This window comes from Oenanthe melanoleuca, chromosome Z (assembly GCF_029582105.1).
Source record: "Oenanthe melanoleuca isolate GR-GAL-2019-014 chromosome Z, OMel1.0, whole genome shotgun sequence".
Classification (NCBI taxonomy): domain Eukaryota; kingdom Metazoa; phylum Chordata; class Aves; order Passeriformes; family Muscicapidae; genus Oenanthe; species Oenanthe melanoleuca.
Window position 1 is genome coordinate 10,345,390 of NC_079362.1, and position 25,124 is coordinate 10,370,513.

At 37.7% G+C, this 25,124-nt stretch overlaps 1 protein-coding gene across 1 annotated transcript in view; it reads right to left on the reverse strand.

Annotated features, from left to right (window-relative positions):
• The window catches only part of RORB (RAR related orphan receptor B), a 31,399-nt gene extending 17,788 nt beyond the window's left edge, over positions 1 to 13,611 (reverse strand). The window contains exons 1-3 of the mRNA XM_056513731.1: positions 13,532 to 13,611; positions 9,134 to 9,275; positions 5,751 to 6,152 (exon numbers count right to left, since the gene is read on the reverse strand). Of these exons, the coding sequence (XP_056369706.1) occupies positions 5,751 to 6,152; positions 9,134 to 9,146 (415 nt within the window). The 5' untranslated portion in view covers positions 9,147 to 9,275; positions 13,532 to 13,611. The remainder of the gene's footprint in view (positions 1 to 5,750; positions 6,153 to 9,133; positions 9,276 to 13,531) is intronic.
• Between the last annotated feature and the right edge of the window lie 11,513 nt (positions 13,612 to 25,124).

The following is a 25,124-nucleotide window of genomic DNA, read 5'->3' on the forward strand; positions in this document are numbered from 1 at the left end:
GGGAACATAAACAGAGGTGCTATTGCCACCTTAGGTATGGGCTTTAATTAGTGAGCTCACTGCATTTTGAATGTGGTTTGGAGTGTCCCTTTAAATAGCATCTAATTGACCAATATATGTTCAGTAAGCTGTCTGTTAACACTTGATCTGGCACAGGGAACAAACCCTGGAGATAAAGAGAAGGGTGTTAAGGAATGAGAAATGCTTATCAAATTGGAGAAGTGCTTTTGCAAAGAGAATTACTTATCACATGGAGAAGTGCTTCCAAAACCAAAGGATAGTGTCTTTTAAGACAGCAGTCTGATGCTGATATATATTTATATATTGCATATCCAACATTAAGTCTTGTGGACATCCATGAAAAATATAGACATAGAGGAGTAAACTAAATTCTTCTAAAGTTAATGAGAAGATTTCTGCTGAAAGGTGAAAGGTGAGGCACCGGCTTTCAAATACATCTTCAGCAGAGGATTTCACCATGTTTACAGTTGAAGATCTTCCTTCAAGGAGAGAGAGGGAAATAACTCCTGCTTGTACAATACTGCGGCAATGTAAATTAAAGAGCTTTGCAGAATATAAAGCTGTTCACTGTGGTCCTGAGATGAATATATGAACCCAGCTAAATTATGACTAAGTTACAAATGCACAGAACGTCATTTGTGGTCACAAAGAGGACTTTTCTTTTACATACTTATCCTGAGTAAGTTTAAACAAAATGTAGGGTTTTCCTTTACTACCATTTTTCAGTCTATATGTCCAGGTCAAAAGAGTTGTGCCTTACAATATAAGGCAGGTGATGCCTCCAATCCACATTACGCATCTGTCCTAGGGACTTACTGCCCACCCTAAGATATACATAGCAGGGCAGGCTTAGAAGGACTGGGAAAAGGGAAGGTCAAACCTAAGCTCACCAACCTTACTTTAATTTTGTAGGAAGGTAGGCTCTCTAAGCCATTGGGTACCTTCCTAGAGGCCTGATGTTGAAGAAATGTCATGTAAATATATGTAAACAACAACTTCATCTGTAATTGTAGAGGCTGGGCTACATGGTCTCCTGTACACTCTAGAGGTGTCTTACTGACTACCTACATACACACAGCCACAGGGCACCCTTTAGTCTGACCTGCAGTGAATGCTTAACCAATTTGTTTTCTCCTCAACTGTGTTGGATAATAATTTTATCTTGTCCTTAAGGAACCACAGGCTGGCAATCTCAGCTGCAGTTAAGACAGGAAAGCTTTTCCATTAATTATTACTGACCAAGATTGGAGCCACATATTTAGTGACAAAAATGCAACATCCAGCTCAGTGGCAGATAATATAATGCACATATATTTAAACAAGATAGTATTTTAATTTCACCAAGTCTAAAAATAAGCCTTTAATGCCTCCTAATTTAAAATCACACTTGGGAGCAAGCACTGCCACCAGGAACTGAAGCTCCTTTCTCACTTCAGAATTTTCCACCCACCAGCTGTGTGAGGAGAAAGCCATTCTGCAAATGAACAAATCCTTGCTTTTGACATGGCAAGCAGATTTCACCCTATGGTTTGAGCTCCCACAGCATCATTTCTGCCTTCTCAGATGGCAGAGTGGTCATGGAGAAACAGGATCACTCTGCCAAAGTCCCTGGCACCATGAGTACACAGCATATGGGTGTCTCCCATGCTGGCTGATGGAACACATCTGGATCATGACAGAAAGACAGGCAGTGACAGAGCCTGCCTAACTCACCTGGTCACTGCACCCCACCTATTTTGTGTTCTGACCACCCAAATCCATATCAAGTGTCCAACAAGATGCTTTGAGTAAAGGAGAAAAATACATCCCTTTAAAGAAAAGGGATCTGCACTGGAAATGCACTTGATGCCAAGCTGAGGTTCTGATCCCATATGTGTATTTACGAGCTTTGGAGTGATGTCTTTATGCTTTGAGGTTTTCTTTTAAAACAGGAAGTGGAATATTGATGAGGGCTGTGCCTAATGGGGAACTAACTGATTTTGTACAACTTCTCTCCAGCATAAGCTCTGACAACTACATGAGAAATTTGTGGCTGTATCTGAAAAAAAGTACAACTTTTGTTGTACTTAACCCTCTCTTCTATAGGAGGCATTGCCTATCCTGCTTCTCCTAGACATCAGATAATGTGCAGTTGTGTCTTGGTACACTTAACTAATCTGGAGAAATATAATAATACTAAGTATGTGCAACAGAAACCTATATAATTTAATCTGTCAGCATGTTTTTCTCCTACACCTATTTGCTAGCACAGTATACAGATACCAGTAAGCATGCAATACAAGAAAGCTATATTTTCCTTGCCATTCCATTCTAATACTACGTGTCAAAACAGTTGCTATGTAAAAAAATTTTGCATTTCAAAACTGTAAAGTTGGACAATTTCCATTTCCACTACAAAGTCTTCTGTAGATGAATGTATTTTGTGAAAAAGAACACTTTCACATTCAAATGAAAGCATAGAACTGTAAAAGATCAAAGTAACTCTAACAATTTAGATTAGTTTTTGGTGAAACTAGAAAATTAACATGTGAAGAAGAGTATGTAAATGATGTGTAAATTATATCATAGAGTATCTTAGAAAATATTATTTTTATAACTGAATCAAACTGACAAGGAAAGTTACTTGGATTTTATAGAGAACTTACTGCTGAATAGCAAGCCAAATGTAAACACTATAGGAATATATGCAATTGCAGCAAGTATTTTAGTCAGGTGCAGCAGGGCCATTATTACTACTTGTTTTACAAGCATTTACCATTTTCTTAATAATCTGAAAGAGAAGGTTCATAGCATGGTAATTAAGAGATAATTCTAAACTGAAAGAAGTGACAAAGCATCAATGAAGACTGAGACAGAATGTCACAGGACTCCAAAGATTAGAAAACTAAGAAAGAGTAAATGAGATTCCAACTTGGAAATGTACAGTCAATTATATCTTAATAAAAAAATGCCCTACACAGGAGAGAAGTGAGTTTGAAACAAGCAAAAGCATTAACACCAAAGAAGTAAGTGAATTAGATTTCGGTTGACATGTAATGCAGAAACTGCATAGACTACTTTTGTTCTGAGTGCTTGTGATGAAGTCTGCTCCTTGGAGAGCTTACAGCAACTTCTAGGAACACAAGGATGAAAGAAGTTCCCACACATTCATTCATGAGGAAAAAAATAAGATGGCTGCACTCAAGATCAAGTTGAGGTTGTGCTTATATACATATACTTATTCAAAGAATGTAAGGGCAAGAAGAAAGCTAAATTTCTATCTAAATTTCTATCTGGTAGAAAATAATCAGTGCAGAAAAGAGCTAGACACTTAGTGGTTCACTAGATCACTAGACATGTTGGTACAAAGATATTTGTATCAGCCACAAGGATCAATGCAGTACAGCTTGTACAGCTTTTTTATCTCCTATATATTATGTATGATTTCATCTAACAGTTAAAAGCAGTAATGTCTACTTAGCACAAGCTGAGTTTATTCCTAAATGTCACTCGAGTGAGATGCAATTCTGCAATGAAATTTAAGCACGCTATAATACAGAATCAGTATATACCAGGACCGCAAGACTGCAGCTCTACAGATGGTCCAACAATCCACTGCAGCATTAAGAGGCATTTTCTACTTCTTTTTAAACACAGAAAACATAATTTGCCTGTGCACTAATCCAAATATTTTATGGTGCATCTATTCCAGTTGTGTCAGCTGATTTGTTATACTACATTATCTCTCACTCTCACCCTTATCCCTCTGCTGTAGGTGCCACAAATGACAGATGGCAGTACTTGTGTAAAATCATAGCAATTTAGGAGCCCTAGTTTCCATTTGGAAAGGAAGAGAGGTAAATCCCAGAGCCTCTGAATTTTGCTGTCAGGTCAGAGACAGGCCATTTGCTATGTAGCACTCCCTCTGCTCTAGGTTTTTTCCTCCTTTTTGTCAGAAGAAGATGAAAAATCTTGGAAATATGGGGTGCATTTAGGGCTGGATGATTTAGAGCTGGGAGAGAACAAAATGGGTGAAAAACTAAGAATGATGTATTATTTCTAAGGGAACCTGCAAGAGATAAAACAAAAATTGATTTAAGTTAAAAAGATAAAACTTTGATTCTCTGAAGTCAAAAGGTCCCATTGACTTTAGGGGGATTCTCTGCTAAGGATATAGTCTTATGGCCATATTCTGTCTTTGCACTCATTTTCTGCAACTGAGCACAAACCGGAATTCACGGACTATCAGAACTCCTGCATTTCTGGACGTCCTCTGAGTCTCTCTGGTAACACCTCCCTTTAGTACTGGGTCTGCAGGGAAACAGGACTATTTAAATTGCCTCTCAGCTGGTTTGCAGTAGTGTAATCCACTGTTGCAGGACTGAGGTATGCACAAGTCACACGTGAGTAATATTCCTATGGCCGTGAGAGCTGCGAGAGAAGCTGGATAAAATGTTCATCTCTAATCCTACACTGTGGGTGTATAGTTTCACTGGACAGTGGCCTAGACCAAATGTGATAAATAAACATGTCTTAATAACAGAGTGCCAGAAAAGTTGAACTCTCCCCTGGACAATTTGCAACTAAAACACACAATATGTTATAGAGCCCCTACACATGAGCACACATAGGCAGACAATATGTTATCAATTTTAGTTGCAACTTCATTTTTTAACAGACAGAGACTGCTATATATCCCACTACTGTAATCCGTATTGAGTGGAGGGCACATCTCCAGGGTCCTCAGTAGGTCTGAGCACACACATACCTTTACAGATCTCTGTAAGACAGAGATCTCTGAGAGACAGCAAAGTTAGGCCAGAACTATAGAGGTTTTTTCATGATTTGAAATGAATTAATTTGTTAGGAGTGCTCTTGAAGATGCCTTATTTTCCTTCTTCTTTCTTTTTAATTAAATTCCATTAACAAAGTGTTACCCTTTGATTAAGTTCTCAGCCACAACTGATTCAGCATATTTCACTTCTTCAGGTATACCTAATTAGAATGCCAATCTTTGTTCATATTATTTCTTTGTAATAGAAGTAGTACTTCCCGCGGCTTTGGTGAAATACAACTAGAAGCACTAGATGAACAGAAAAACTCCTTAGACAGGAATCACTGTTAGCCCCTGCGTTTCTAACACTCTCAACTCACAGAGAAGTCTCTGTCACTTGCCAAAGCTGAAATCAAGGGACAGGCTCTCCAAGACCTTCATGCAGAGAAGCAGGGATATCCACAGAAATACATTCAGAGTTTGTGCACTTCATGAATTTAGTGAACTTGCTCTGCATTGACATCTGTGCAGCCAAAGTATGAACTGGTACTTTTTCACAGTAAGTACCCTAGAATTAGCAGCCATGGTGATTCTGGGTGTTGACAAGAATACGGACGGTTGACTGAAGAGATCATTTAGCCTGCCAGTAATGAGCTCATTTGAAACAAGCCCCTTCCTAATTGTCACTTGGTTATGATCGATTCATCACCTGCTTTGATACTCCTATTTAATAAACAGAAATGAACTGCTGGGTTTAAGAACTGCATAATTTTTTAGTAAAAACAGAGCTGCCTTAATATTATGTCAATTAGTTCCAGACTAATTTTCTTTGCTTTACTTTCTGTATGTGTGTGTAACACATGTGTGAACATATAATTATTGCATACTAAATGCCTGTATGACATTTTAATGAAGACAGTACTGGAGCTTAGCTTACATAAACACATTGCACTACAGGAATAAGAATTTTCCTTACCAATTTCACTCATGGATATCCCTGGAGCTAACTGCCCGTTGTTGAAAGAGCTATAGGTAAACAAGTTTGGTACAGAGGTGAGGTCATAGATAGGTTCCTGCTTTATCTGTTTGATTCCAGTCATGTCTAACCCAGACTGGTCTGGGGAGGGCTGGGCAGAATCCACATTGTAATAGCCCTCAGACTTCGGTAGATCGATGACATGCCCATTTGAGTAGGTGCTGCCAGTTTCACTATTCAGATTGTTCAAACCATTGCTGATGCTGCTGCTGTAAACCCTGGCGAGGGCTTCTGCCTCACCACTCTGCTGCTGCCGCTGTTCCTGCAGTCGCTGCTGGTGCTTCTGCACTTCAGCGTACAAGCTATCCCTCTGCTTTTTGGACATTCTTCCAAATTTCACAGCTGAAAAGAAAAGCACAATGTGAACCACTGTTGTCTTTAAATTTTTCTTGATTCCCCTCAACCCTACCAATCTTTTAATATTAACATTCAGGGTTAATTTTGCTGTGGAAATATCTTTTTCTGTGGAAATTAGAAAGGATGCAAAGCTTTACATCACATACATCTCATAAAGGAAAAAATATTGCATATTTGAATTTACCAGGTGACAGCAATGACTCCTATTTGACAGGAGGGCCTCAGTCAAGCAATTCACTTCCCATTCTGAATGTTAAAAAGACCATGTGTCCTTTTATATCTCTGTGTTCACTGAACAACAACCCACAGCTGTATGAAATGTACAGTCTGTAAATTCATATCCATTTGCTAACTTTCCAAAAACCTTTATGCAGTACACTAACAAGATTAGTATTCTGGGCGAAAACAAGCCCTAAAGACTTATTGTCACATCCTTTAAATGGGGTGTTATCTTCCTACTTAAAAAAATAAAAAATCTTACAGGTTAGAACCTAGAGAAAAATAACAGATTTGAAGGTAAACAGCACAAATGAATGTCATCTTTTCCGCTGAGCAAAGTCTTAGGGATTTATGCAATCTCCATTTTAATAATCTCCATGCACAAATCCATGCACTCCTTCTGATGAGAAATGGAGGAAAATACAAGAGGGCAAACCATTTTCCCCAGAAACAGGGTTCATTACACTGAGACTGAAATTTTCAAAGATGACAGGCTGATTACTGTGGAACTAGGAGGAGTAAATTCACAGAGCTGATCACAGCTGATTATCACTCTCCACCCCCATCTCTCCATAAATTCTGGTCTTTTACTGGGGCTAGATCTTGGGATGTTAGAGCAGAGGCAGTTGTTGATTGTGCTCTAAAACAAATGAGCCACACATTCAGCAGAGTTCATCAGAACAGGTAAGCAGACATAGCTCCAGAAGTACAGACTTCTATGTATTATGAGGTGTATTACTGTGTATTTCCAGCCCATCTGAAATATGGGTCAATTCAGAATCATAGGACTCTCATTTAGCCCTTGAAATGAGTTTAAACCTATATGTGGATAAATGTGAAAATCTTCAATCAGGAAAAAGAACAGAAAAAGTAGAGCATAATATGAAAACACAGTGCCAGGACAGCAAGGTGACAGTTGCTTTATTTTCTCTTTTTTTTTTTTTTTTTTTTTTTTTTACACCAAGAAGGCTTTTTTTCTTGTTGCCAACATTAGTTTAGTTGTAGCCCTACACTCAGGCTATAAGCTACCTTATACAAACTCAGCCTGCCCCTGGAATCAGTGCATGGTATGCTGCATACTCTTATGGACAGTATACAAAGACTGTATTTTAAATAATTTTGAATAAAGCTACTGTGTATTTTCTTCAAATTTAGGGCCTCAGTAATAAAACCAAATATCCACTGTTTATCCTCATTATATATTCATTAATTGGATTCTCCAGCTGCCGTCAATTAGCATCCTGCCTCTGCATGATAAAAATGAATTTATTACATGGCTGAGGTAAAAATCAAATTAAAGTTTTCTGTCAAAATTCACACAGTCAATTTTGAATTTGCAAGAACTCTTAATATTCTTAATCCTAAAAAATCATAAAGATCCCTATATAAACTGTGAGAGAACAAAGTGATGCTGCTGGAAAAATCGCTAATTTTGTGTCTTTGCAATGGTCTCTGAATTACTGGTTGGAAAGATGGCACTGTCAGTCACATTAAAATACCCCTGTGATACCTTAAATCAGTGGGAGATACTACTCTCAGGAGGAAAGCATGTGCTGTTAAATTGCTGAAATGTTACTTCTTTAATCACCATGAAGAATTAGGAGGTAGGGTGTCAAGTAAACTGGATGCTAGGACCAAAAAGAATTCCTGGAATAAAGACCAGATTGCAAGGCCCTTCCCAGATTGGTGAGACTGGTAAACAAATAATTTCAGTGAGACATAAGACACACTGAGGTAGAAGAAGACCGTTACGGCCCAAATTTTAAATAAGTTTATAGTGTGTGGACCGTCTAAATAAATAGCTCTTGAAGTAAGTTCTCCATCAATAACTTAATTTCAAAACACACATTTTATATAAAGCTTTCAAGAGAGAAAATCAAACGAATATAAAATACTTTTAAAAATTGGAAGGTTTTCTTCCAATATTTTCTCACTCTATAAAACAAGTTTTTGAGCTGGAAATCCCCTGCACGAGGCGTGGCACCCGGGGTATGTCAGCTGTGGGCAACCTTGCCCAAGCCTCCTATTGTTTGCAGTTTGGTGTGGTGTGCGATGCATGTTCTCAGCCTGCTGGTCTTGGCTGATCACATTTTGGAAGGTGGCCAGAGCCCTAGCACAGGATCCTGAAATGGCATAGACTGTGGAGCTTTCCTCTGGCAGATGATCCATTTTCAGTGCTAAATTAGGAAATATTTTTCTTTAGACCCAGATAGGGACAGGAGGCAATGTGAAAGCAAAAGAAATGGGGTTTCTTCCAGTGCAAAATATTTGGTCAAGTGCTCTGAATAAAACAAACAGAAACCACTAATGTTGTGAAAGTGTAAGTTTGTCTAGGATTGTGCTTCCTTACTATCAGACCTTTAGAGATTTCAGGGAAATGGGTGCATTCACACATCAATATAAGATAAAGAAAAGATAAATGCTGATCCTTAATATAATGCTTAAACCCACCTCTCTAGAGGTAACCTTTCTGTGCTCTGTGCTTTTGATTAGAATAACGTATTTCACTTCTGACTCTTTCTGTTCTAAACTAATACTGCTCTCCATTTTTGATTTTCCCCATCCCCCACGAAAATAGCCTTCTTTTTTAACGGGATGGCAAAGATCTTCTCACAGTGCATGCATTACAAAGCATGGAGCTTCTCCTCTCTTTTTTTGCAGGAATTTACAGGGAGTTTTAGTAAGTCAGCAGTGAAGAAAAGTTTCACAGGGCTTAGAAGATGTGAAGCATGAATTTGACTCCCTACCATCTCGAGACATTCCCAGGGCAAGACATTTCTGCAGTCGGCAGTGTTGGCAACGATTTCTGTTGGTTCTGTCAATTAAACAGTTTCTCTGCCTTGGACAGGAGTAGGATGCATTGTTCTGCTGACTTCGCCGAAAGAATCCCTTGGGGAAAGAGAGCAGAAAAGACCAAGTATTACCACGAGCATATTTAGGTCCATGTGCACACATGAGGACACACACACAGATTTGCATGCAAACAACTACAGTAAACGCTTATTTAGTGCACTGCTGCTTACACTGTGGCTCTGCATATATGGTGATATTGTATGAAAGAACATTTAATTATATAAGGAGAACTGCATATTATTCTGTAAAGAATATAATTCTACTTTGTAGAAGTACCTAAATAATATTACAGAATGCATTTTTATTGTGCAGTAACAACTCTGTATCATCTAATACTTGCTCCTAATAGAGGAAAAACTTGTCAGCATTTATAAGAGATGACTTCAAAGTACGTGTTTTGACATTTCTCCCTTTAATGATGAGACTGGTAACTGTTTCTGGGTACACATAGCATGAGAAGCTGAAGTCTGCTGTTCACTTTAACTTGGCAAATGTTGATCTGATCTGGAGAGGCAGATAATTCAGGAGTGAAGTAATTAAAATTCAGTCTTCACAAAACCACTAGGATATAATGACTGTATCAAGTAAAGCCAACATACAAAGGAGAAAGCAACACCTTTAGATACTACCATGAGAATATAATGGCATTTTCCATGGGCTGCTTCTCTAGGGATCTGAGGGCTGGAGGGGAAGTATATACACCTAAGTCCCTATGAGCTTCCAGCTGCTATGGGGTGGTGCCAAGAGCAGCCTGAATAGGTATTATTATGGTAGAAGTGACACTAAGTAGCTGAGGTGACAAGAGGAATGAAACCAGGGGGTGAAGAGAAACAAAAAGAAATAGATCTATACTAAACGAATGAATAAATAAATAAATAAAATAAAGGTCAAGAGTATCTACATGGAGTATCTTTCCAGAGAGAAAAAAACAAAATAGAGAAGCTCCCTAACAAGTTTGGCAACTTTAAATGCAAGCAGATGAAGGTTGCTATGAGTAGTAAAACAGAAGAAATATCTGCAGTTTAGCAGAAATTACTGCAGTAACACCAGTGACCAGAAGTGACACCAAAGTAATTGTGCCGTTCGGGGGTGGCTTGCAAATACCTTACAAAGAAGCCAGAATGCAACAGCTGACATCATTTGTCAGGAAAAAATAGTGCATCTCTGCACAGGCTGATGGATACTAATACTGAGCAATGGATGAAATCACAAGGTGATAGTGCTACAGGCCTCAATTCATTTGCTACAGCTTATAGGTGAGTTCTCACTCAGGTCCTGGCCAGCTGAGTTATGGTTGTGTGGGTTGTCAGTAACAGTGACAGGCACGGTACTCCACCAAGGACACTGTCAGTGCTAGTTCTTGAAGTCAAGAATAGAGACTCACTTGAACTGGCTTGAGCTTGCTCTATCAATGATTTAAGTGTAAAATATAAATTAAATATAAATTAAATACATCTAAAATATAATATCTAAAATATAAATAAAATTTTATGATTTGTACATTTCAGAGAACAGATGTCCTTTGGGGCAACTCTCAGAAAAATTCTGGTGGAAACTGATCTTAGCAGATCAAAACTTTCCTGATATGGTAGAGGTGCCTTTAATTTAAGACTAAATGGTTGCTAATAGCAGATGTCTTTGTTGAACTTTATGGCCAAGTCTTTGTTTTGACTTCTGAAGAGTTTTCTGTTTTCAGTTTTAGATTTTAGCAGCATCTATGGATTCCAGAGAACAAATTAACTCAGCAATGTTAAAAACACGCACACAACCATTTAGCACTGACAGTGCCTTCTCCTGCAGTACTTTTTTGTTCCCTTTAAGGTTGATCTAATCTCAGAGGAATTTGTTTCATCTTTGCCCTCCTTAGGAAAAAAAGACCATATTATGTATCACGGGTTACATAAGAAAATTAATTTACAGCAAGTAATTAATTTTTCTGAGGAGAATTTTATGTTCTCATTTTCCTGCATAAGATCTAAATGTTGTCTTATAAAGTAGAGATAATACTTTCATTTTATTTTTATGGTATCTTTATATAGATTTGGCTACATTATTCTACATCAGAATAATTCCATTTTGTGTGAAGGAAGATGCATTTCATTACTGAGGAGCTAAAGAGTTAAAGACAGATTTCCAGTACTTCCAACACGGACAAGTCCTTCTGCACCTTGAACAAATCACTTCACCCATAGCCAGTCTGAGAAAGGAAACTAGTAAATGAACTACTTTCTAATTCATGACAAAACAGTGGTGGACAGTAGTTTACTTGGGGGTAGGCACAAGAAATTATAAAAGGCTTAGTGAAGAAGCAGCCACAGAGATAGATGTGATGTAGCTTTCAACCCTTCTGTAAGAATACCTGCAAACTTACTCAGTGGGTCCAGCAAGTCCACTGCATATGCATGCTCAGCATAAGGCAGGCAGGCATGCAAACCAACAGTAATATTTCAGATGACCCTTAAGCACTTAGAATATGGACTTGCAGCAGCATAGATAACGTAGGGAGACTGAGTTAAAGGATTTTCTGTTCCTTGAAGTTTGTAGCACTACCACTGGCACTATAATTCTTGGATGCTATGTACTGAAATGCTGTTGCTGTCTGGTGCCTGGCTCAACATGTGTGCATGCTTGTGGAGTGATTCTACCCTCTTTCTTTCACACACAGTTCCATTCTTAATCATTTCAGGTTTCCAACAAACTGAGAAAAAAAGAGCCAGAAATGACCAGTATGCAGGCTGAGGGAACAGCTATTTAAATGATGGGAACTTAAATGGATAGCAGAGCTGCACTGCCAAAAACAGTGCTTACCTTAACAGGGAGCTCTGACAGACTAAGATGCCTCCCAGTGGAACTGACGTGAAAAACCGACACCTTTTTTTTTCACACAGGCTCACAAAACAAGATTAAACTAATTGATCTGATACAGCAAAACTGGCACAAACCCAATAGGTTTAAAACTATTATAAGTGGAAGAGAATCTCTTTATCTCAATAAGCAGTCTACTCACAGAGCACGGTGGTATCATCTCCTCTTGAGGCACACACAAGGGCCAGCATTAACCCTAATTACTTCTACGGGAGACTATACCCCTAGACAGTCTATGGGCTCTGAGTACTGAGAGAAGATGTTTTTTCTGCTTAACATAATTTTCTTCCATAGCTTTTGTGCCAATTTTGAAGTATCAGATCAATTAGTTTAATCCTGTTTCATGTGATCGTCACAAGAAGATGTTTATTTCTAGTCCAGTGCCACAGTAAGATAAAGACACACCGCAAATTGTTCTGCTTACAATTGTTAATGCTCCTGAAAAAAACTCCTGATCTTTACCAGCTGGTTCTCAGTGTACTAGCACTAAAATATTTCTCTTGAAATAGGTACCCAAATTTTTACTTTGTAAAAAAGCATACAGACTTGTGATTTCACTCTACAAACAGGCCCCCATTTTCAAATGTCCCAGTTTGTGTGCTTCCACGTACAAGAAATTAGAGATGCTGCCTCTTCATTTTGCAATTTCCCTTTTACAATTAAAAGTGAAATACCAAAATGTGATGTGAAACTGCATGAGTAATATCATAATTCCTTAGATAATAAAATCGCAGACAATTTTTAAAATTGAAAATTGAAGCCTTTCTTCTCTTTGCTTGGATCAGATTTGTGTTATTTGAACTAATGCCTGAGACAGTATGTTGGCATGTCTAAGCAGCAAGTCTATGCATCTCCACCCTCCACCCTTTTTTTTAACCTCCAATTCCCAGCAACTGCCCCTGCACTAAAGCCTATGAAGAAGAAGAAGACAAAGAATCCTTTTACACTGCTCATAATGTGAGGCATTCCTTCTTTTGGAGATTACAATTTGGTCTGCCGATTGTGCAAAAGGAGATAAAAAAGGATCAAACTCACACCTGTAAGCTCTTAAAAAAGGCTGACCAGAAGTAACATGCCAACTGTAATGTTACATGGGTTTTACAGGAAACAACATAAGAAATCCACCTCTTTCAAAGCTGATTTAAGGTAGAGCAGGTGTGACTTACAGTTGCCAGCCTCTGTTGGTGTCAGCACTTACATTGCACCAGATGTAATTAATTAATGGTTCAAACAGGAGGTAGCTCTAAAGACTATTTGATAAAATGGAAAGCAACTGGGAAAATTAGGCATGAAATGCATCTTCATCAGCAGTAAGCTTTACTGCCTTTGGCACCACTTGTTTGGAAGCTTGTAAGAGTGTATCATTGTACACAGGTGCCTGAGGCTAATGCAAATGGTCATGACTATGCTGTATTAAAATCTCATACCTTGCAACCTTCACATGTGATGACTCCATAGTGTATTCCAGAGGATTTATCACCACAAATTTTGCATGGTATCACTTCAATTTGTGCTGAAAAATAAAACAAGACAGATATTTTGGGTTTATAATTATAGTTAATTTCTTTTTTTCTCAAAAGGAGATCTTTAGAAATATAGAGCAGATAACCCCAACAGTAGAAAAATGCTTTGAATTGTATGTCTATTTCTGAATACTTTGGTTTGGCAAATTTTAAATGCTTCACATCATATAGTTTCTGCCACATTCCACAAAACTCTTTAACATTTTACAATGTCTCACAATTAGTAAGTTTTTTTCATATTCCTTTTTTTAAGGTGGTTATTTTACTGGTTAGTTTTATAACTATTATTGCTAATGACAGTCATTAGGGGTCCTAAACAATAATATGGATTGTCCTTTCCTACATACTTCAAATATTTGTGACTTTCATTTTTCTGAGGTAGAATTACATGGTGAATTTCTACACCCTTTTAAAAGCATTGTAGAGATCATGAAGTTTTTAATGTTCTTCAAATTATGTTCAGGTCACGGAGGTACTACTATGTACTGTACTAACACTGTCAGAGATTGGCTGGTAAAAGCTTGCTTAACCTTCCTGTCTCTTCAAACTATTAGTTTCACCACTGGGTCACTGCCAGGCAAAACCCACAGATGGAGTTTAGGTAGCCAGTGGCTATGTACTGGGAAAGTCAGGTACAGTCTGAAAATGTTTAAATATGGATGTGCTTCAGATCCTTTTGTAAACATAGTGGTCATCTGATTCTCAGAAGAAAAACACATTTCATTATCTTTTTTTTGTTTGGTTGTTTATTTTTTTTTTTGAATCCCGTGTCCTTCCTTTGATGACGCTGTAAGAGCACATACTTAGAGATGTAAAGAAGAACTGTGTCAGTTGTTTTAGTCAGATGAACTGAGAAGAAATGTTAAACTTATTTTATCTCCCTTTAATTTGTTCTTATGCGTAGGATGCATGCGCCTCCCTGCTATTCTCCTCCTATTTGGAAGCAGCATCACATTATGAAAGTACTCCTGTGAGATGTTGCTTCTCCATGCTCACGGCAGGAACAGCAGCAGTTCTCTGCAACTCAAGTTGCATCAAATCCTTGAGCAGAAAAACTTTTTTAGTAGAGCTAGCCCAAGCACAAGGATAGGTAGCTGTTAGTGTTTTGACAAGACACATTTAACTCTAAAATCGATTGAGAAACAGAAACAAGATTATTGTCCAGATGTTAATCCTAAAAAGAGCATCCCATTTCAAACTTGCGAGCTGTTGAAAAGATTAAAAAATGTGGAAAAACCCCAAGCTTAAAAACGACTGCACATTGTAAGCTAAGCACTAAATAGGCTTGCACAGTGGATACAGTGAAAATATAATCATATAGCCTGGATTATGCCCCATTTAATCTGTTTCTTTAGCAGAAGTGAGAAGTTTCCTTCCTACCATGTCCTTCTTCCCACCACCTTACAGATAAACAACCAAAGCTCAATACTGTGTCCCAGCAAGCCACCACCACACTTTCCACTGAAAAGTGCATTGCATACCCTACTCCTTTATCCTCCTATTTAGTGTAGAGGGTAAACTGCACAGGGTGAACACTAGCAGGCCCTCTTCTTCGGAAAGTCAATCAACTCTTCCTTTGTGACAGCATATCCCAAGGAATCCAGATAAAAGGAACTTATATGGATGGCTGAAGAGACTTTAGCTCCCCACTGTGAGCTCATTTTCCTGACATACTCTTTCTGATCTAGCATAAGTTTAGACATTGCTCAGGAAAGCAAACTGGTTTTAAAATTGCTCCTAATCCATGTTATATAGAGGGAAGTCCTTAACAGAGAAGCACCTGCAGTTTTTTGGAAATTTTTCAAGGTTGATCCTGCTCAAAAATTCCTAAGCCTTCTGCCACTGGGATAATAAAAACATTTAAACATGTCTCCACGCACTGCTGTTTGTGAGGCTGCTTTTAGTAACTGCTCACAGGTCTCTGCTTGAGAGTCATGTGGATGGAAAAAGTCTCAGCTCTGGGACCATGTGGTGCTTTATATTTCAAAGACATATGTCAATGTCAGAGGCATTGACTACAATGAGAATGGAAAAAGATCTGCAGGAAAAGACAAGACAGAGAAAAAAAACCCACAAAAAAAAATCGAGATACTTTTAATGTCACTTACTTATACCATTTGTAACTCTGAAAGAAATAGAGAGAGAAGAATTGGTCCTATGACACTGATTGCATTTAGCACAGTACTTTTTTCTTTTCCTTCCTTACTTTATTGTTTGTAAGCAAACAATTATTTCAGGCCTGAGTTTCAATTATAAGCTCTACATTCACAGTATTTGTGGATCAAGTCCCTAAACGCCAAGGCTTTGGGTTTCAATTAATATGTAAAAAATATTTTAGACTTGCAACTCTTCAGTTAATTCAAACCTTTATTCAAAAATAATAATTTTATAAATTAGTAAATGCAGGTTTGTCTAGGAAATTGCTACCATTTCTCCTTAAGAGAACTCACAGAAAAGACATCCTTAGGACACAAAAGGCACTTGAATAAGTTTGGAAAACTGTCCCCAGGTATTTTTTTTTCATTATACAGCAGACCATTTTCAGGATTTCTAAAAGAAATCTTGATTGTACGGGCCAGATAAAAAAGAAGCCACTGTATTCCCAGAAGGGCTTTGAGATACTGTAATGAATATAGAGTGTACCATGTCTCCTTTGCAGTTATAATCACAGGTCACAGATTGCAAAATATTCTTGAAAGGGACCCACAAGAATCATCAAGTTCAGCTCTTAAATGAATGGCCTGTATGGGAATGAACACACAGCCTTGGTATTATTAGTTGACACAGGGTACTACACTTTTTGCACATTCTGTTTTTATTTGTCCACCTATGACTTTATGTTGTTTTTCTTACCCTCTTACCTATTAGACCAACTAACAGCTCCGGGAGCTGTATATCTGACTCTCTTCACAGCTATTAGAAAATAGCAGCTTTCTTCTGAACTCCTTAAAAATATAAAATCCATTGACCAAGGGCCACTTCCTAAATATTGAGGCAAAATTGAATGAACAAACAATAGTGGATTTGCCACAATGATAATTTTCACCAGCACAGGAACTTAACTTATTATCTCCCAATGTAGTAAACATGAGGAAGGAAGTAGAGCAAAACTACTTGGCTCTACTTTGAAAGTCTTTCCACTTGCCTTCTCACCCATTTTTATTTTGATACTATGAGCAAGAAAAATGGCTCCCACTTCTTCTCAAGCAAGCCTCAGCCCAAGCCCACTTGCCCAATTTTTCAGTAAGTACATTGAAATGTACCACTCAATAAAAGCCTGCAAAACCAGTATCACCCTGATGTCTATGAAAACATTTATAATGTTTAGATATATGCTGCAAAGGACTGCCCCGTACCACCAGTCATAGCATCTTTTCTCAGTTCCACAAAGTCATGACTCTGCAGTATTCATCTCTTATTTTATACTTAAGTTGAAAGTTCTTTAGGACAAGAAACTGCCCCCAGTTTTATGGGACAGTCTACACATTGTAATGCCACAATGGAAATTAATTAATTCTACATGACTAGTAATTATAATCCACAGATGATGGGATAACCACCTGGAACCTAATTCATTCTGCCATGACAACAGTAAGCAGGGAGGGATTATGTCAAAGAAGCAAATCCAAAATTGTTTCTTATATTTTAAATGAGCACTTATATATAACCAAATAGGTAATTAGAAACATCTCCAAACAAAATATTAGCTCAAATGCACCCCACAGAAAATCAGAAGTACACCGAGCTACTTTTTTATTTTATTTTATTTTTTTATTATTTTTTTTTTTGCCAATAGAACACTTACACATGGGCACTAAGTTCACTATCCCAAAGGCAGGAAAATAATCAGGTTTCAAAAGTTGTTATATGGGTGTAATTAGGAATGAATCTGTAATGACAGACAGTTAATTTTCTGAATTCCACTTGAAAGACAGGTAAGAGTCAACAAGGCATCTAGTGTGTCTGATGTGTATTTGTGGGAATTGTCACTCACATCCATATGATGCCTAGCAGAGAAACACAAAGCTCACATTTTATATAATTTCAATTTAATATCTGAAGAACTTCATTTGGGAAAGGATTATAATCTCACAGACCTATAGCTTTGGTTTAAGGGGGAAAAAAAGACTTGCGCTTTCAGTATTTAGTTCTAGATCAAAACATGTTAATAAAGCATGCCAGGCATAAACTTTGAAATGCAAGTCCTTTCTCCAGCTTGTAGATCCAGGAAGGGTTGCACTTGGAAGCATCAAGGCTACTCAGAGAACTCACAGTGAAAAAAAAGAGTTTCTTCACCTCTCAAGAATTCCCATCAGCCTTTTGTTGGAGTTCCTTGAAAATTGCTGATAGATTGGCCTAGTTCACTTCCATGTTGCTATTCCTAACCGATTTAAAATTAAGTACATTCAGCACTTTTATAACTTTCCAACTCTCTTTTTTGTCCTGACCTCTGTGAGCAGAAAATGCTTTTTCTCCTTACATGTTACTGTCAGTCGAAGTTTCCATGGTAAGTTAGGCTGCTAATGAGATCTTGGCATCCCCTTTGCTACTGGAATAGATGCTCTCTAGCTTCTCAGCAAGACTTGAGGCGCTTTGCATTTAATAGTCTGAAAATATACAGCTGAGGATACTACTTATGTTTACAGCCTCTGTCACACCTCATGCAGTGAGATTTACATAGTTACTAGCAGCTCAGCAAGTTAATTGTGTTGGTTTCACTTGGTAGGGCGGAGGGGCGGATTCGCCTCAGGGAAGGCTCCATGAGGCTGGGGAGTGGGAGGGACTCTCCTGTCTCTGGAGTTTCCCGTGTGAGCTGCTGGCACAAATCAGAGAGCTGATTCGGTGATGAACAGCTCGGGAAACCAATTAAAAGTTATTTCGCTTTCACAAATCACAGTGGATCAAGTTAACTAAGGTCTTTTGGTTTCCGGCTCCTGGGGGGTGAGGTGGCTCTGTCTCTGGGCTCGGCGAGGGAGCCCGGCCCGGCATGGCCCGGCACTGCCCGGCCGCATGGTCCCGGCCCCCACCCTGACCGCATGGCTTCGGGCAGCCCCAGCCCTGGCCTAGTGGCGCCCGGCTCTGCATGGCCTCGGCACTGGCCCCGTGGCAGAAGCGGCCCTCCAGCTGCCCATGTGGCTTCCTCACGATCTGGATACAATTTTAACTTCTTTATGCCTGGATAAGATTCTTGATCTCCTGAGATCCCCTGAATGAGAAGAAATGAAGCATGGAGACTACAGAGGTCAGGGGAATGAAGATAAAGTTCCTGGTGGGAAGAGATTGAAAAGATGCAACTGATAAGTAGCTGAAAATCTTTTTGTGGGCTAAGGGGATTGTGACTTCACTAAAATTCCTTTAAACTGTGAAATACACTTGGGGAGGTTTGGATGCTTGAGAAGAAGACTTTTTGCCTCGGGGAAGTGGAGCTTTCTCTGTTCTAGGATTGAAATATGAACAGAGACATTTGATAGAGAAGGAGATGAAGAGAATTTTGTTTTTCAGCAGCCTGCCTTTAAAAGTGGTACTCCAAGTGTCCATAACTAAACAAAGGAACTTTTCTCTCTTAAGTGAACTGAACTGATTATTTGGGTGGATAACTGACAGAAGTGTTCTCTGTATGTTGTTGGTAAGAAATGTGGAATGAAGGGAGGAGGGAATAATCTAGGAATCTTATTCTAAATTCTTTTTTTTCTTTTTGTTATTAATAAATTTCTTCGTGTACCTTTTTAAGTTTTAAGCCTGCGTTGTCTTTACTCCTAAATCCTATTTCTAAAAGAAATTAAATATATTAAAATTGGCAAACCCAAGTCACACCGTGACATTAATTAATTCCAGATAACGTTAATTAATGTCTGTAGATACATTAGCTGTCAATTCTACCCCAAATGAGCCATTAGACTAAACCGAAATGGTGAAGTCACCCATAAAAGTAATGCTTTCAAAAAACCATATCACTTTTACTTTTGCATAGAGATACATTAAACTCTGACTGTGGGTATGGCCCCTGGATTTGTTACAGCAACATAGACTCTCTGCAAAGCTGATGGTTCTCAAATATGCAGTCCTACATCTTATGAGCGCAGATATACAAATCTCAAGAAGCAGAAATTCTTGTATGTCTCTGTGTGTCACTGGGCACAGATATTAGATGTCATGATATACATGATATACAAAAATCTGTCATGAGTATTGAGGTAAGCAATAGCCCTAGAATTTCGATAGTAAAAAACCTGATGGATAATTGCTCAAAATAGAAATTGGATACATTAATGCAAAATTAGAAGGTTTTTCCTAAAAATGCATGCAATTGCCATGTCTGATTTCTTGCATTGTCTCATACTCTTAGCTGAAGTTCTTTCAGTTTATAAAACTAAATATAATATATATAACTATAATATAACCAATGTCACTTGTAAGGTTATTCGGTAATATGTTTTCTTTTTCTCCCTTCTCTTTCATAATTTTCCAGTGGGGAAAAAATGAACAAAAACACCCCCAAAACAAAAAACCAAACCAAAGCATGAGGAATTCTATACCTACTGTCCTTACAAATCAACTCTGCCTTTTATTGCATGTCTATTCTAAAGACTATTGGAAAAGAGCATTTTAAAACCTAAAGCTTTTTTAATGGCAAGTTTTTATGTAGTTACTCTGTGCATCCCTATTGTGTGCATTTAAAATCCATTGAAACAAAAGATCAAACCTTAGAAATATATGTGATAGTGCCTGTAGACTGAAAAAAAGTTTTAAAATTATGTGCTATTTACTAGCCTTTCACCATATGAAGAAATATGCTTATATCTGCACTGCAAATACATACTTTGGAAGATATCTTCATGAGTTCCATGGCCATAGTAATGTTTACTGAACATTGTCAAATGGTTTGAAATAGACGAATATGAGTTCAAACGATTACAGCTACCCCACAGCTAAAGGCAATATAAAACTGTTCATATCATCTCATCTTTTTGTATCTTATTGCTACACAGTAATATTGGCACAAGTCTGGAAAGAATGATACACATAGACTACTTGCCTTTATATTCAGCAGAGAAGGTGGAATTACAAGGAGAAAAAATTAGCACAGTATAACAACATTAAGCTCTGACAAGCACTGAAGTAAGAAAAAATGTTTTGTTCATATATTGTTTCTTTCCTTTCCTAAGTGTAACTACACTAGATCTAGCACTGTAATTTATTTACAAATACTAAAAAGTTGTTACATTTGTGATGGTCCAGGGTTACAGAGGAGATGAGATTTTCAGATAGATTTATTATCTTTTATTAGAGGAAGAGATACATTCTTTTTAAAAGAAACGCTTTTGGACCCCTAGCATTTTATCATACCTTACATAGGAGCAAAGGACTTGAAGCTCAGAACAGGTTAATGGTAACTGCTCCAAGCTGAATTTCATTATGGTGGTCAACTAGAAAAGCTGCAAGATCTGCAAGGTTGAATGTTTCTCTGTGAAGCAAAGGTAGTTGTGAGCAAAAAAAAGGTAACAATTATAAGTGCAGTGATATAATTTTGGAGATAATGGTATATTTTGGATCACAAGTATTACTATTTTCTGCAGACCTGATTATTTCAATTAATTAAAATAATTTGTAAATTAACAGAAAACCTGGATTTTCATGTTGTTATTATAAGACAGTAGTGGTGATGCAATTTCCTAGACTCCAGAAAAATACTGTACAGCTTTGTTGCCAAGAATGTTAGCCTAGCACTCAGTGAAATACTAAGAGATTAGGAATCTGACAAAGGTACACAAATTGCTACCCAGAAGCTTAATTTTGACAATAGAGTGGCTGAAGTGCATAACAAGCACAAGTGTTCAGGGCTTTCCCAGATTTTTTTGAATGGTTCACAGGTAAGGAAGACAGCAGTAGAAAAGCAGAACTGTCTGTCTTCTCTGTTGCACAGTGATGACTAACACAAAGTACAGCATGTTCAGATCCCAAAATACACTATTCAGGTGCCTTGTCAGAAGCTACAGCTCAAAATGTGATTCCTGAAAGTCTGTGCTCACAGAGGTCAGGAAGTGTCAAAGGATCAGTATACTCTCATGGCTCACTAGCACTGTGTAAATCTGTATAGAACCATTTTCATTGTCTCTCAATGTGGCCTTCTCTGTATCAGTTTATGAACTCTTTTCCTTACTAACTCATATTCATGGAAATTACATGTGTGACTTCAAAGGATGGTACTAGAGTAGCATGAGTTATTACACAACAAAACATGTTCCCAAACTGATGATTTGGCTCCTTAGGTGAGTTAATTCAGAGTTATTACACTAAATGATCAAGGCCTTATCCTGGGCCCCTGAAGAGCTCAGAAACTTGCCCTATTCAAATAGAAAGATGTAAGTATATAATATATGCTGAATTATTACTGTACAGTTCCTGCTTCCCTCAAAGACTGAAGCAATGGTTCTGCTGATACTGCACACTTTCCTAAAGAGATTATTATGCTAATCCCAAATATTATACTACCCAAGCTATCCTATATTTGACCTCATCAGATCCAATGTTCTGCAAATAATCTCTAGCAGCTTTAGCTAATGTTTATATAAGCTGGTCAGGATGACTGAGTAGTGGTGACCATGTTTTCAATGCAACACTCAAACAGTGAAAGTGAGCTCAGTCAAAAAATACCAACCTATACAGAAAATACGTTGCATATGCAAAAATCTTTCCTATGAGAATTATATTTAGTATTTACTGTTTGTCATAATTTTTGGATGTTTCACTTAAAATATTTTACAATATATCAGACACTTAGCAGAACATATTATTTTCCCTCCTTGCTTCTCCTTACTCAGAAAGCTACTCAGAGTGTGCCAGGTATTTCTATTGTTTTCTGAAGACAACAATCCATGGCTGCATTCTTTTCCCTTCTGAATAAACGGATTAATGAACTCTGTAAAGGAAGAGTTCAGATACCATGACAAATATTTACAGTCCATTTTGCCTGTTGAAGCTGGCTGAAATAGTCATTCAGTAGTCAGGACCTTAAAGGTAATTCTTTGTATTAGATATGCACAGATCTCTGTTGTACAGTTACAAAGCTGAGCAATACAGATAGAGATGCTGCAGGAACATGATGTGAAGACCTGTTTTCCAGACTGTGGGATCACATACAACCTTATCTTTCCTCACACCCACGAAGTGTTACTGCTTGCTGAAGTGAGATGGAAATGAACCTAAAACTTAATTAATCTCTTAGTGGAAGGAGGGTGTAGTGGTTATTCTTAGCTCTGTCAGTAGCAGCACCTTCTTCTCCAGCTCTTTGCTACTGGACTGCAGCTGCAGCACACTGACAGATTTTCATCCCCTCTCTTCTCCGTCCTTTACGTGCCCAGATTCATTTGAATGTTCACAAATCACTATACTTTCAGTAACAATCAAACCCAGAAGTCTACACCATGCAAAATCTTCAAGGGAAATGAGGACTGTTGCACTGTTACATTATAGCACTGCAGCAAAATGAGGATCTAACTTGCATTATCCGGGACTTTGTGTGGCTACTATCACAGTCAAAGGAATAACTTCCAATCCACTTTACTGGACCACTTTTCTTGCAATAACTTACTTTAAATACAATATAACTCCTACAAGGCAAAATTATGAGACACACAGACAATAAAAACCAAATAACAGTGATTTCAACCTGAAATGACTCTGAAATCATCCTGATGCTGTCTTTTTAAACTGAAATATGAACTTCTTCATATTTCCTCATATTTTTTATTATCACTATGGATTTTCACTTTTGCACATTCCTATTTAAATCTTTGCTCCATCTTTTGAAAAACATTTAAATCAGCTGGAGATATTCTTGGATTTGCATCTGTTTGAAAAAATGTTGTACTTACCAGCTGTCTACTTACCAATTTAATCTGCCATCTTTTAAAGACAGTAGAAAGAATTAATCTTAGTAAAACTCCAAGTACAGTTGTCTCAATGATAGATTTTTACAACATGTTTAATATTTCCCTCTTTATTTTTCACTATAATGTCCCATATTGTTAAGGAAGTGAAAAATAAAAATATTTCAACTCACCAGTTGCATCAGTTTTTATTTTGGTTTGAATATCACACATTTTGTTGTAAATAAATAAGACTTCCAGGAGCAGAACAGTAGTCTTCCTACTAGCCTACTTATTCACAGTTACACCTGTGCTGTTGCAAAAGTGGAGTCTTAACAGACTGCATTAACAAGATTAAATGGAAGAAGTAATAAGGCACAGACTGTTCCATTTCATTAAAGAAGGGAAGATGACTGCTGGAGGCACTAAGTAATGAAACAATATTTTCTTTTGATACTGTATTAATGTATGCATTTCCTATTTCAGTTCAATGATTTTAATTTTTTTTCCCCCTGGAAATTCTGAATAAATCTCAGCTTTCCTTTGTCATCAGTTTTTGTTTCAGATATATATAAAGACATGGAGGATTAGAGTGGCAGATATAAGATGCCAAATTATTACAGATAAAATCCCCATGTTGTGAAATGTTACCCACATCTTGCCTACTTTCAGCCAGAGCTAAAACGTAAGTTTTCTTCCAGTGTTTTTAGATGTCATATGACAGATCTGTCTGAATTGCCCTTGTTGAACATCCATTACATTAAAGCAATATTAACTGAATCCCAGTTGCCCTCAGGTTGTACAGAAAAGGGAAACTTAGGGGTAAGCTCTCAGTATGAACCTCTATCAGAGCTGCTCAGAGCCTGGAACTACTTTATTTTCCCCACTCCAGGCTTCCATAATGGCTAGAATTGGATCCTGTTTCATAGGTTACACTTGAGAAGGCATGCAGTGACAGTTATGCACCAAATGTGGTGCAGCTGAGCACAAAACAAGATTTACACAGGCTTCCTGTCAAAAATAAAGCATAACAGTACATCAGAAGAGAGCATTTCTACAAGACAGCTAATGCATTACATGCATGTCCTTCTACTAATTCACTTTTCCTTTTTGAGTCTTCGTGGATTTCCCGTGCTTTGAAAGAATTCCTCTCACCTCCCTGTTACATACTCCCAGGCTTTTCTGTGGCACTGTTACTTCACTTCCAGGTAACCTTTCCCTTTTAATCCAGTTTCTCTAACCTTTTGCATAAAGAAGCTGTTGGAATAAGGGATGATTCAGATTCTAACAGTTCTTTCTTTCTAACCCTGCATATTAATTTCCTTGGAATTCATGCCAAAGATAAAACGGAGAGAACTTAACTTTCAAGATTCAGTTAGCCTGATACATACAGAAGACAGTTAATCATACATACTACTGGAAAAAAAAAAAATTCAAAATTGTCATCTCAGCCATCTTTGCTTTGAATGCTTGCTTGGTTTAGATAAAACAGCTGAAGAATTTTCAAATAAAGAAACTAATGCAAGAGGAAATATTAGGGGAGAATTCTGAAGTTATGAAAATAAACAGACTTATTGGAGATTGGGAAAAGTACAGAAAACAAACAAATACATGAGCTGGGAATAGTC